This window comes from Pelobates fuscus, chromosome 2 (genome assembly GCF_036172605.1).
Source record: "Pelobates fuscus isolate aPelFus1 chromosome 2, aPelFus1.pri, whole genome shotgun sequence".
Lineage (NCBI taxonomy): Eukaryota > Metazoa > Chordata > Amphibia > Anura > Pelobatidae > Pelobates > Pelobates fuscus.
Genome location: NC_086318.1, coordinates 385,218,232 through 385,232,674, shown reverse-complemented (window position 1 = coordinate 385,232,674; position 14,443 = coordinate 385,218,232). Strand labels below are relative to the sequence as shown.

The window sequence follows — 14,443 nt, the reverse complement described above, 5'->3', positions numbered from 1 at the left end:
TCTCTTAAGATTTTATCAAGCACTGTTCAGTATTATTGTGCATATACAAGATAACAATAGATGTGTCATACCTTGCAAGCAAGGCTGCCAGAAGTTGCAGTGGAAAGATAGAAATGGTTACATTGGCAAGCATGGCCATAGATTTTTTTTTTTTTTTAAATACAATTAAGTCATCTATGTATGTTTTTGTAGAAACTTTTAATACCAGAAATTTGTCATATTTAGCCACAATATTACACAGATTGTTCACAACATTTTGGATCAGTGGTTGTTAAATCATCTTCTCCTTTATTTGGTATTCTTTTCTAAATTGGTAAATTCCCCTCTTATTGTAAAACGCTGCGGAATAAGCTGGCACGCTATAAATAATAACCAATAACAATGAGATGAAATAGTTATAGTGCTTGGAGAGACCCTTTCAAATAAATGCTACACATTTGCTAACATAATGTTTACAAGAAATGTTATACTTTGAATTTTAAATCCAATTTTAAGGTACCACGATACGTACACTTTAAAGGGGGTATATCTAAAAACACCTTGCAAAAACTGCAGGTCTCTTGTCAACAGCCTTTGCAAGACCTCCTCTTCTTACACCATTCATATTTTTTGTGGCTGTCCAATCACAGACTTCCAAATGTATCTTGTGGCGAAATTAACCCCACCACTGGCTTTTGGAGGAGCCTGTTTGCCAGCCTCCTGCCCTGTGACTAAGGCCCCTGTAATAGACTCTGGTTAAAAACACTGTTTTTTAACTTTTGGACTGGTATGGCTACACTTTGAATTATCAAACAACCACACGAACCAGAGACCACCCTGGAGCTTGTTAACACCTATTAACAACTTGGAACGTTTCTCACCGCAGTGTTCGAATTGTTCGTCTTGGTGGCCGCAATTCCTATGGACAAGCAAGAGGTGGCGGCCATCTTGTTCGCATGAACGCAGGCAGCGGTGTTTGGGCATGAATCTCATTGGACTAAAATCGGACACAGAAACTCCCGAACACCGCTGGACTTCCATCATCACCTGCGTTCGTTTCAATACAACTTAGAAGGTCACTGTTCGGTAAAATAATTTGTCTTGATGAGGGGAACAAGCTCCAGGGTAAGACTATTGACTCTGTTCGGTAATTTGTTCGTTTTCAAACTACCGAACTAGACCTACCGCAAGCCCTGATTCTCTGGAACTGTTTTGTGCATGGGACCAGGCTTGCGTTTGGTCAAATAAATGACTTCCAGGAAATTCCTGAACCCCCGAACTGATCTAGGTGATTTTTGCATATGTTGGTCACCCAGATCAGAGCTATCATGGGATGTAACATTTGTGGGGTATTATGTGTTTTGGGGTACTTTTGGGGTTTTATAAAAATATGTTTTTCTGCCTGGAGATAATTGCGTTAATACAGTATCTGGCTCAATTATCTCTCAGGCAGAGGAGAGATTTTATATGTTTGTATATGCGAATGTCATGTATTTAAACACTGTTGTAATTGGTCTGTGACTTTATAACGTCATTCCCCACAAGGTCCATGTGGGAGTACCCCTTGCATGGGGATGTCATAAAAGGCCAAGTGTGGCACCATTACAATCAGTTAATCTTCACCCTCAACATAAAGCCTCGTCTCATGTGTGGAGGGGACAGCTATATTCACTCTGGGGATTGCTATACTCATTATACTCCCTTGAATTATAATCGCTAGCTCTTATAAAAGCTGTTCCTGCTATACTCTCTGGAGTAGAAGAGGTTTACCCACTGGAAGCTGGATCCTGGTCTTGGATCCAGGGTGGGTGGAGGACGGCAAGACTCCAACCAAGCTGCGGCGGTTTGTGGGGTCTACGGTGCTGATGGTGTCTGGTGGAGTGCTTGAGTCCTCGTGAGCACTAGGAGCATCGATTGGCGGAGGCACAGCCGGTCCGTCACATAGCTCAATGAGAAGTCTTTGCAAAACAGATGTTCTGTGCATTTGCTACCTCTCGTGTTTAGCTCCACTTGAAGATCACAGTATTGAAAATGAAATAAAACTAGTAGGCACTACATATGTTGTATACTATATATATTATTTTATTTATAAGGTGCCAGCAAATTCCGTAGCGCTGTACAATGGGTGGACTAACACACCTAATTGTAACCAGATAAGTGGACACACAGGAACAAAGGACTTGAGGGCTCTGCTCAATAAGCTTACATGCTAGAGGGAATAGGGTATAGTGACACAAAGGGTCTAAGTAGGTGTAGGAAAAGGGTTGCTATAAAAGTATTCATGAAGGACTCAGTTGCAGGAGAGGAGTCATGGTGGGGGGAGGGAATGAAAACCTGCTAACAGTTTAAGTGACATGCTCTCCCGAAGAAGTGTGTTTTCAAAGATTTGTTGATGGAATGGAGACTGTGTGAAAGTCTAACAAGAAGGGTAGGGTGTTCCACAGAAAAGGTGAATCCCTGGAGAAGTCTTGGATGCAGGCATCAAATGTGGGAGTATGGGAAGAGAATAGACGTATGTCTTAGGCAGAGCGCAGAGGCCTCGACAGGACATACTTGTGTATTAGGGAGGATAGGTAGGTTGGAGCAGTATTATGTAGGGACTTGTAAGCAAGCACCAGAATCTTAAGAGCCCTATAGACAGTAAAATGAGCCTTGCCGCCACATTCGTTATAGATTGCAGCGGTGTAAGCTGGGAATACGTAGGACCACTGAGAAGGGAATGGCAGTAGTCAAGGCAAGAGAGAACAATGGCATGGACCAGCACCGTAGCCGCATCTGGTGTTAAACAGGCGCGGTTGCAAGCGACAGAATTTGGTGAATAATTGGACATGAGGGGTGAGGGAGAGGTCAGAGTCAAAGAACACCTAGGCAGCGAGCCTGCGAGGTAGAGGTGAAGGCATATATATATATATATGGCACATATATCCTATATAGTTCTCTAGTAAAGACTACAAGTAAATGTGACATTCATAACTTGCTGATGAAGGTATAAAAGCGTGTGTTGGTCTTAATACTGCGTGAGGTCAAGGATATGTTATTTACCACAGTCCCACTAACTAGTATGCACAAGGTGGGTGTTCAAGTAGTAATTATTTAATGAACTATCCTGCAGCATATGAATGCTACATACCAGTATTCATGTGTTACACAGGCACATGAAAAACTACAATGTATCCAGAAAAATAAAATGGTGGATTAGGCCACCCTAGATACCATGACATGGGGCGGATGTCACCTTATTGAGCTAATGGGGCTGTTGGCCAAAACGTTAATTATCAGAACTATAGAGGGGAGGGGAATATATACAAATTAGCAATTTTTCAACTTTGGGCTAACATTTTAAATGCAATATTTAATGGCTGACGCTGCCCTGCCAGAGATGTTAGTGAATATCGCTCCTTGTGGCGTGGATTCCCGCAAACTCAGCCATTACTACCATTCTTCTTCTCACAATCCCTCTGACAGCTTCCTTCTGTCAAGCCATGCCATCGCACCCTCTGACAGGAAGCCATACTGTCACCCTGGCAGCCCACCCACAGCCCCTCCCTGTAATCCCCCCTGAGAGCGCTTTCCCACAACAAACATGGCGGACAGCAGCCACTTCTTCCCGCAGTCACCGCGTTCTAAACACAAGAGAGACGTCCGACGGCTGTTATTGTTGCTAAGCTTCGCATCTCCAGGCGCCTCACCGCGCGATACGTCTCCGAGAGCTAATCTCTAGTGTTTGGAACTCGGCGCGTCCAACGTGGGGCAGGTGACGTCAGCGCGCAGGATCCGACAAGGACGTCCCGGGGCGCAGCGGCCTCGGCAAAAGCCCCGCCTTCCGTTGGATGACGTGTATCAGCGCCCCGCCTCTCCCCCCTCCCTCCCGCGGCTCTATCGCTCTTCCCCCTTCTCCGAGGTTGCGGGTCAGTGGAGACGCCGTCTGACAGCGCTGAGCCGCGATCACAGCCTTCCTCAGCCTCAAGCAGCGACCAGTCAGGGCGACACCGCCAGCACCCACCGGGCACCATGGTGAGAGGGCGGGGGGAGCTGGGTGAGGGCCGCATTGCAGGGGGCGCACGGTGTGTGTGTGTGTTCACCCCGGCCCTCAGGGGCCTCCTGCTGGGTACATCCCCTGTCTCCCGCCCCAGGCCCGTGTATAGCCTCCCTCTCTGTCTGTCTGGCAGGGCCTGGCTGTCACTGGCATGGTCCTCAGATTATAATATTATTAATGGCAGCTTAATGTCTGCAGTGGGGATGGTGGGAGTTATTTCATGGCTGTATTTAGAGATTGCCATTGTGTTCTGTATAACATAACCAGTGTAAATATACAGGATCCAATGCTAGGGGGTGATGGAGGGATAGGAGGGGGGTGATGGAGGGAGAGAGATGGTGGGGGGGCAGATTACTGTTTAATATAAACCTACAAGTTTTATCTTGTGCTTACTGCCTTTTTTAAATAGATTTTTTATGTTGCAGAATATACTGCAATGCAGCACCATTTATATCCCCACCCTGGCTGCCAAAGCTGCTCACGTAAAAAATGGGTGTTGTGGTTCCTAAACTGGGGATATACCTTACTCCCCAACCCTGCCCATAAAGGTTTTAAAATGGGTGGGTTTTGGGGAGAGAGAGGGGGGTGCCAGTATGGAGGACCCTGTCTTAAAAATAGGCAGGTTCACTCATGTTGTAGACCTAAATCCTGTGTCCAGGAAACACCAATATTTAACATGTTGGTCTGCAAGTGGAGATGCTGCCTTTAACGTGTTCTTATTTACTATGTGCATATATGCTTGCCATGTATGTATTGCGGGGTTATGGTGTCGTTTCCTGACGCTTGTCAATTTGATGATAATGATTTCCTTCATCCTCTGTTTATAAGGTGTGGAAACAGTGGTGACAAAAGACGATGGCTGTCCAGTTGTTGCTGCCCATGTTTGTTTTGATACTCTGGCAGCGTGGCTGTGAATACCAGCTTACTCCACAAAACTATAGAGTGCCAAAGGTTTACTATCAGTGATGTGATCTAGAAAGAACCGAATGACTGTATGTGCCTCCACCCTACCATCTATTATGCTAGATTGTAATCTATAAGATTATGCGATAAAAGGGTTGGCAAGCAGCAATAAATATATATCTGAATGGCTGGTGTTTTTTTATATATATTTTTTTAGAAATGTTCAGCAAAACTAAGCCTTTCTGTTTTGTTATTCTGACATGTTGTGTGTTGGTTCAGGATTCTGTCAGCCAATGGGTTAAAAATGATAATGGCGCAGGATCCAGAGTCAGTGCAGTTGAGGAGGCGAGCGAAGAATATGGGAGGATATAAATACCATAATGAGGCTTATTTTTTTTCTAATTCACCCTGTTCTCTACAGGCTATGCTTTTCTATACTTTACCTGATTTACCCCTGGGCTATCTTCGTTGTTATGACTTGAGTGGCATTGACCCATTTTATTTGGATGGTTATTTTTATTAATAAATCTGCATGGTGACACAGGGGTGCTATTAGTTTAAGGCCAAGCCCTTTGCAGTAATCTTCAAGCAGTTGCAGTATACTGGTTGGATTTATTCTTGTCAACACAAATTAAATGTCTTCTTTGGCTGCAAGGAGACTGCAGTGAGAATCCTGATATTGGAGCTACTGCCACATAAATCTTTGTTCTCCGCCTTTTTAATGTAAATAGTCCTTGTGTTTTTGTATGAGACTAGAAATACTGTGGAATCATATGGCATTTATTTTCTTTAGCAGAATGTTATCTTAAAATCATTGTTATCAAACAGATAGGGTTGCTGATTTTGGATGTTTTTAAATGTCACAGTTAATGAATATTTTAATTGTACAAATTAAATTGTATGTCTTTTACCCATCCTCCTATTGCTGTATGTCTATAATCTATCCTAAAATATATTTTTATTCTCACATCTGATAATCTGAAGCTGTAACATAAGAAAATTCATTGTTTTAACTTCTTTCTTTAAATGGGGAGAAATATCACAGATTTTTAATTTATATGCATTTTTTTTTTTTGCATTTACAGAGGATACCCACTTTCTATTTTATGTAATTATGAAAAGAAGCTGTCATGTATTGCTTTTTTCTTTTTGCACATTTACCTTCACATTTTGTTAAGTGTTTGTGGCATTGGCCTATGTTATAGAACTTGTTTAAACGCTTATACAGCACGTTGGTAAATCCTTTTTTGCAACATGAATACACATTTCCTAATTTAGAACAGTGCAAATAAGTGCTTCAATATTAATGTAAATGCTCAAAACACTGCTGTGCATACATATCTAGATATCACCATTAGATTGTGCTCAGGTATTCAACTATACCTGTGTGCTTGTGCAATTGTTTGGTCATATATAGTCTATAAAATTCTGGTGATTTATGAATTAATGATATGCTTTAATATTTTCTATTTTAAATATATTCATAATACTGAAAGTTTATTTGTATAATATAGGAACGACTCATTGTTTTGCTTGTATTCCACGATATTCCGAATTTTTGTTCAGGTTTGATTTTAAGAACAGTAACCACTACAGCTTACTTAAGTGGATTTTCTATAGATACCACATCTCCCCTTTTGAGAGCAGTTTACCTGGAATGCATACTACCCAGGCTTATAGTCTTGCCCCCTCCTACCTGGCTTCATACTGCAGAAGTGTCACTTTTGCTTTACCTGTCCAGTATTTGATATTGATAGACTTCGTTAGATGGTTTCGAGGGCTCATAGCCTATGTATGTTGTCCAAAGGATTTGTATGGTTAATGCAGAAGTGAAAGTTTCACAATTTGTAAACCACACCATAGGCACTGGATTTGAGCGTTATGAGAACCCAAGTGGTTTGACACCCCCTCACCAAAAAACACCCAAAAGTAAACAAACCCCAATACAAACTGGGTAGCAACTGAAGACTTCTTGCACCATAACCATTACAGCAAGCTGTATTGTGTCCCTTCTAGAGTAAACATTCTACTGGGGAAAACCAATAAACTAACCAGGAGCAAGTAGATATAGTGAAATAGAAAACGATAATATATAACAGGAATGGAAAAATAGACATAAAGATAATGAAAAGGAAAAATACAAATAGATTCAGGTACACTACTAAACAGTGATATCATAACAGTCAAGAAATCTAAAATAATCAAAAAAATCTTAATCTTGAATGTATATTGCACATTGATCAAAGTCCAATGTAGTAAACCCCCTAAACGTTTATAATCTGAGGCTTTATCAGCTAAGTGTGATCCCAAAAAGATTGCCTACTATGGTATAGGCAGGAATATATACTGGTGAAGCGGAAGGTAATATAGTATCAGTCTTGTATCCTAAAATGAAATATAGAATGATACAGTCTAAATCAGGATATTGAATCATTTGAAACCACAAAGTTCTTGCAGTATATAGAGTCTGTGCCGGATTCTATAATACTCAATACAAAGACAAGACATAGTGCTCTCTGGTAGAGATTTTGTTAAAAAAATGAAAGATAAAAATGCACTTTCAAAAGTGGTAGCATATGATACCAGATCGGGAGCCTACAGTCCAGAAGATCATAGTAGCTTCCACCTGCTGGACGGATCGGGGGAAGTGTGGATCTCTGTGAGGTGTCAGATACTGGATGTTCACCACGTGCATTCAACTGCGGCTCGGGGTGCGTTCCTCTTGACTGTCTTCTGAGTGCTTCGGTTATGCTTTCCTTACGCGTTTTGTAATCGACTGATCACTTCATCAGTGTCCCTTCTAGAACTAGTCTTTTTGTCATTTTTGGGGCTTGTCTTTTTTTCTTCAAAGATCTACATCTACAAGCTGATTTGACCTCCTACATGATGTTGCTGGGGGAGAGTGGAAATTAAGATATCCTTATCTGTACCTCTCTCTAGTCTACAGTGTTACTATCATCTTCTGGAACCTGATCTTCAGATTCTGGTGACTTTGCTGCAAGCTAAATTATTGGCTTGTCCCCTTTTATTTTTAAGAGTAACTGTTACTGATGATTGTTTACCTTTTATTTACCTAATGTATGTTAATTTGATTGCCTCTGGAGGTGATAAGCTGAAGTATTAATGCAGTCTTACCTCATCTGCACATCTGGGTTAATAATGCCACCATGCCTTACAGTCTCGCAGAATAATCACGTCAAGGGGGATATTGTAGATATGCCATTCTCTGCGTTGTATATGGAGTTAATACAAAAAAATAAACAACCCCAAAACACTTCCAACAATAAAGAACATCTAATAGGTACTTCTAGTTTACCCCCAATTTGATTGTCCTTTTTAAAAAGGGACAATTTAATCATCTGTATCACAAAAATACACATTTAAGCCTTGTCCAAAAAAACTATCAAACTAAGTACATGTGTTTTCAGAGGAAAAACAAACACCATGAATATTGTTACGGGAATATGAGTCAGAGTCCAAACAAGTGTTTTCTCTCTTGTGTTTATTTTCATTTCAGGCAGTCGGTTACAGTCCATTAATGAGAATATTCTAGCACTGTTAACAATGGGTTACATGGAATAGTCAAGTAGTCCTGACAATATTCAACTTGCATTTTCTGTAAACAAACATATAAATGCATGCTCACGGGAATGTAAGCAATTGATTTTCATTCATGCGCTTTAAAGTAGCACTACTGCTTCTGAGGTATTTGCATTTTTACAAAAATAATTTACGGTAACCCATCAGTCACCTACTCAAAGCAGTTAGAGATATACATACTTACCTTAAAGGAAAGCTATAATGTTGGGAATTATATTCCTAACACTAATGTTGGACTACCTAAGTAGCTGACCGGCCTGCTCACAATTGAGTAAAAAGGTATTTGGAGCAGTGGGAGGCTATTGCACATGTGCTGCAAAACACTACTGGCGACTGCATCTGCTATGTGCTATCACCACCACTGTACATTCGTGGGCATGGAAGATTACGAAATGGTGTCTGTGAAGGATTCAGTGAAACAAAGGGTTCTTCCATAGATAATCTTGCATAAATGCATTAAGGTGCCAAAGACCTCTATTGTGCAAGGTGATGTCTATTCCTATCTGACCCCTGAAATGAAATGGAGGCTGAAACTCTTAATTTTTATTTTATTTTTTGCCAAACTTACACGAGACAAAGTAATCCCTACTTTGTCTTATGCATCTCTTTAGATTTTAAGGGATGAAAACCTCAGATAATGACAGACCTGGTTTAAACCTTTTCCATTCTTTTTATTATTTTCCCTTGATTTGTGAGAATCGTGCGTGCTTGATGTTAGATTAGTAAACACGGTATGATGACTGACAAACAGCTTTTCTTACCAATAAAACTAATCGGTTAAAATGGAATCTAGGGGTTGGCTGGTTGGTAAAGCCCAGACCGTTTGTGCATAATGTCAAGTGCAGTGTATAATTTCCCTGTAGAAGAGATTCATAGACCGGTATCTTTTCTTTGAAGAGTGCGCTTTTATTTTTAAACTCGGATGGCTAGTTAGTGAATATTTTTTCTTCTTAAAAAAAAAAAAAAAAATTCTGTTCTTCTGTTCTGTCAGTCAGTGCTAATACCTGAGACATATGTGAAATACAATGCACTGTGCATCCCTGTTAATCAGTGGTTTAAAGCCTCTGTTTATTATTAAAAAACGGTCATTCACCAACATATGAATCTCAAATTTTAGGCCAAAATAACCAAAATGGAACTATTGTCCAAGTCTGCGTTTTTTCCAGTTTGACGATTTGTCCTAAAATATGACTTCACTTACTAAATTTGCATTTCTGACACACTTTAGTGAATAACCGAATTAACATGTATGTATGTGAGAATAATCATTGGTGGTGATCCATTCGTGAAAATGGCCAAAGTAAACTCTTCGCCTGCTTGATTCTCTCTCTTCCTCTTGGAAGTGGGTTCAAAGCCCAGTACTCTCAGCGTATCATTGCCATCTAGGTGGGACTGGATTACATAGGGCAGAAGTGTTGCCTCTGCATTATCAGCGTGGCTGAAGAGGAGTGATGTTCTATGTATGGGTCCTAGGAAGTGCGACAGCTTTGTAGGTAGCATTCTGTTGTATGGCTGTCTTATGGAACCCAAAGGTGTTTGCAGGAGTGAAGATTTCAAAAAATAAAATAAAATAATAAATATTTTTTAAATTAACTTGTCCAAGGGACTAAAGTGGTTGCCCAAGCTACTTGTCAGTCATGACATTATACTTGTCCTGACACAAAATAACTTTAGTTACAAAGATTGAGGAGCTGCCAAGAGCCCTGCACATTGACAATGCTATTTGCTGAACTCACAAATTCAATCTAAATGGAAAAATTGGGGCAAATATAGTTTATCTGGAAAAATTCTCTTACTCTGCTATATACACAACATAGCTATTTTAGCCTCCGTTTTACTACTTGGATGTATTTTGCAAAAATCCACGTCTACCATTCCATAGTCTCTCCCTTTGTCACAGTGTGAGTGCTGACTGTGCGTGATGTTTGCTGCATGTATGTGGAGTGTATGTGGAGTGTATGTGATGTGTGTGTCGGCTGTATGCCACTTGTGAATATGTGCTCATGCTGACTGTGTGTGATTTTGTCTGGTGTGATACACTTTCTGATACAAAAACTACCTCATACACAAACACACTGCACACATGTAGAAAAAACAAACCAGAATTGATATCAGCCAATCCAATGGTTGGCGCTCTAAATGAATAAAAATACAAGTGCAACCTAAAAACACTCCAAGTGTATTGTCACCAAGTACACTTGTATAAAAACAGAAATAGTTGGTGTGCAACCTGTTTTTATTTGCCATGCACAGTCAATGCCGGCAGCATAAGATGTCACACTGTATCCAGCGGCTTTCAGGCCTGTACATCCTGCCGATTGGCTAGCTGCTGTTGCCTCCATCTGCTGAAGGTACATTCCCTGGTACATTCCCTGCCCTGCACCAATTCTCACAAGGCAGCCCTGCCACTTGCCCTTGCCAGGACTAAAAGAATAATAATAATAAAAAAAAGCCAACAACTTCCTTTCTGATGCCTGGAACTGCATGTGCTATTTGTCAGCGATAAATAAATTGCACACCCCTGGTGTGATCGTTCCTCCTTCCTTTTATAACTACTATTGATACCTTGATCTATATAATATTGTCCTTTTAGACCTTCAATATCTTGTGGGCTAGCTTGAGAAAACAAACAGCTAGATATTTCCAGTGTTACTTTTTGTATTCGTGAATTTTAGTTTGCTTATTTGGTGAGCAGAGAGATTTCACCAACTGCCATAAAGAACTAATTTTAGACACAATCACGTGTCTTTTGCTATCGCTTATCATTTGTAAAATGCTATATACTTGTAAACTTGATACACATTTTCTGCAATACTAAAAGACATGTGTGGCATTTTCTCTTATCCAAGATTATTCAGTTTTACTATTTCTTAAAGGGTTTCTTTAAGTACCAAAACCACTACATCTTAAAGTAGTGGTTCTGTTGAATATATTGTCCCTTTTTTTGGTTAATGTAAAACTTTACAATTTCTAAATGTTTACATTTGGCCTTAAACACACCTCTAGTGGATGACTGTTACTAGAGTCTCTTCTTTCTTACATAGTTGCATAGCTGAAAAGAGGCATGCATCAAATTCAGCCTCTCACAAAATGGCAAATCTTGCAAGAAACTCCATGCGCGGCGGGCACCTCCATGCTCCCTCCAATATTTCCCGTGGCGGCCACACTAACTAGAGCGCTGGCAAATCCCAGGCACCAGGGTGAAATTTCTAGTCATCCTGGCGCCTGGGATTTGTCAAGCCCTGCCTTAAGGATGTTAGGACTTGTCATTATGTCCTAACTATAATAGGCTTTAATGCTCTTTGGTCATAATCACGAGTCCTGCAGATTTGGTGTGAGCAGGGTTAAATTCTTGCTCATGCCAGGGAACCTAAGTATTAATAGATACCTGGGGCTCTCCTCTGTCAGCTTGGGCCATTTTTAGTGGCCCCAGACTGACCGGTGCGATTGGCATGTAGAGGTCAGTGTGAGATCGGCTTGCTGTTCTTTCAGTGGGGATTTAAATCCCCATAGATAGCAATGTAGTGTGAGCATAGTTAAAATGAAAAATAAGCACTGCATATTTCCCCTTAAATCCATAGAGAACACTGCAGCTAAGTGATATTCACTGAATAGTGATTGGGAGACCCCCCAGGGTCTGAACAGACCTTGGATGGCCTCACTCAATTCCCCAGTGGCATTTGATCAGTGCTGGGCTTTGTCAGTTGTCCAGCATCAATCTCAATGTATTGAGCATACTATATTCAATGCAAAAGATAAAAAGCTGTCATACTGAAAATAACCTCTCTTTTAGCTTAGAGTACCCTTTGCTTAAATCTTTATTTTCCCTCTGCTGCTATCGGTAGTATCAGGAAGTATTACTTTACTGATGGTGTAGTGGATGCATGGAATAGCCTTCCAGCTGAAGTGATAGGGGTTAACACAATAAAGGAGTTTAAGCATGCGTGGGGTATGCATAAGTCCAGGGACTATTGAAAGTATTTAGAAAATTAGGCAGATAAGATGGCCCGAATGGTTCTTATCTGCCGTCACACATTTTATGTTTCTATGTTTGGAATTGGATTAAATTAGGGATTGGGTTTATATTTAAAATGGGTTTAGAATTAATTTCATGATTGGGATTAGGTTTCAGATTAGGGTTTAGTTTAGAGTTTGGATTCCGATTAGGGAATCGGTAAGGGAATCATTCTGCTGGAATCTGCACTGGAATTCTGCTTACATCAGCAGAAGGAATCCTTCTAACACGTTATAAAGGGTTAGGATTGAAATTAGGATTAAGGTTACATCTAAACTATTTCTCTATGGTCAGAAATACACATTTGTATTCCTGACCCTATAATGTTCCTTTGAACTTACAAGACAGACATGCCAAATTCTAAAATCCTTCTACATTGAAATGTTTTTTTATTATTTTGTGACCTGTAACTAGTGAAAATAAACTTAACGCCTAGACTTATTATGTACTCTGTAAATCAGGAAGCATTAATTTGTTTTGAATTCTTTTTCATAAGCCCCACTAATTATACACACATTATAGCCAATACTGTAATTTCTTTTTTTTTTTATTTTTATTATACATGGTAAGTTATATATGTGTCATATCAAATTAAAGCCATTTTTTTATGTATATGGGGACACTAGAATAGAAACCCTCAAATTACAATAGAACAAAGCTATAGCTCAAAATCGAGGTTTTTGTTTTGGTTGAGAGCATGGACAATTACCCACATCCTCAAGGGGTTAAATATGATTAAATGTTATCTTTGGATCGTCTTGGAGGGTTGCATACAGCATAAATTACAAATGTAAAAAATCCTGTAGCAGATGTGCATGCATTCCTTTGCTGTGTGTTTGTATGTGATATTATACTGCTTAGCATTAAGGAAGATTCGGTGGCTGAATACCAGTATATCCACTTGCAACCACTACAGAGGTGTTTTCCTTGGAGGTTGTTCTAACCTTTCTGTAAATCTTTACATTTGATGGGGATTTCACAAGCACAGTGTAGTGTTGTAGAGCGAATTTGTGAACCTTCCCAAACTTAAAGGACCACTCTAGGCACCCAGACCACTTCAGCTTAAGGAAGTGGTCTGGGTGCCAGGTCCAGCTAGGGTTAACTAATTGTTTTATAAACATAGCAGTTTCAGAGAAACTGCTATGTTTATCAATTAGTTAAGCCTTCCCCTATTTCCTCTAGTGGCTGTCTCACTGACAGCCGCTAGAGGCGCTTGCGTGATTCTCACTGTGAAAAGTGAATTATGAATGCTTTCCTATGTGACCGGCTGAATGCGCGCGCGCATTCAGCCGACGGGGAGGAACGGAGGCGGAGAGGAGGAGGAGAGCTCCCCGCCCAGCGCTGGAAAAAGGTAAGTTTTTACCCCTTTCCCCTTTCCAGAGCCGGGCGGGAGGGGGTCCCTGAGGGTGGGGGCACCCTCAGGGCACTCTAGTGCCAGGAAAACGAGTATGCTTTCCTGGCACTAGAGTGGTCCTTTAACTTTGTCGTCTACAACTTATTGTGGATGACTGCTCATATTTAACCTTGTAGCAATCTCAATTACTGTACATACTGTACATAGTATGCTTCCCTAACTGTAGTGAATGTGCCAAGTACAGAGACGTTTGCTATACAGTGTAAACAAAATGCATACAACATTTAAAGGGAATAATAAAGTTCTCTAATTTCTCTCCCCTTCTACTAAAATTACAGACCCCTTGTCCATTGAGCTGGAAGAAATGGCTGTCGGCATGCATACCCAAAAATGATTTTAAAGCTACTCTCTAAAACTTTTGTATTCTTTGTTTATTTTGCAAAGACTGCTGATTGATACATGACCACTAGGTGTTTGGCGACTCGGGGGAGAGATGAATCTGAGCTGTACTCACCTGAAACTCTACCTCGCGGGTTGTGCCATCTTTCTCATGGAG

At 40.5% G+C, this 14,443-nt stretch overlaps 2 protein-coding genes across 2 annotated transcripts in view; both read left to right on the top strand.

Annotated features, from left to right (window-relative positions):
- The first annotated feature begins 3,824 nt into the window (after positions 1–3,824).
- The window catches only part of PPP3R1 (protein phosphatase 3 regulatory subunit B, alpha), a 57,171-nt gene continuing 46,552 nt past the window's right edge, over positions 3,825–14,443 (top strand). Inside the window, exon 1 of the mRNA XM_063443791.1 lies at positions 3,825–3,993. Within this exon, the coding sequence (XP_063299861.1) occupies positions 3,991–3,993 (3 nt within the window). The 5' untranslated portion in view covers positions 3,825–3,990. The remainder of the gene's footprint in view (positions 3,994–14,443) is intronic.
- Positions 4,916–14,443, top strand: part of DNAAF10 (dynein axonemal assembly factor 10) — an 86,123-nt gene continuing 76,595 nt past the window's right edge. Inside the window, exon 1 of the mRNA XM_063443790.1 lies at positions 4,916–4,919. The gene's annotated coding sequence lies outside the window, so the exon portion shown is untranslated. The remainder of the gene's footprint in view (positions 4,920–14,443) is intronic.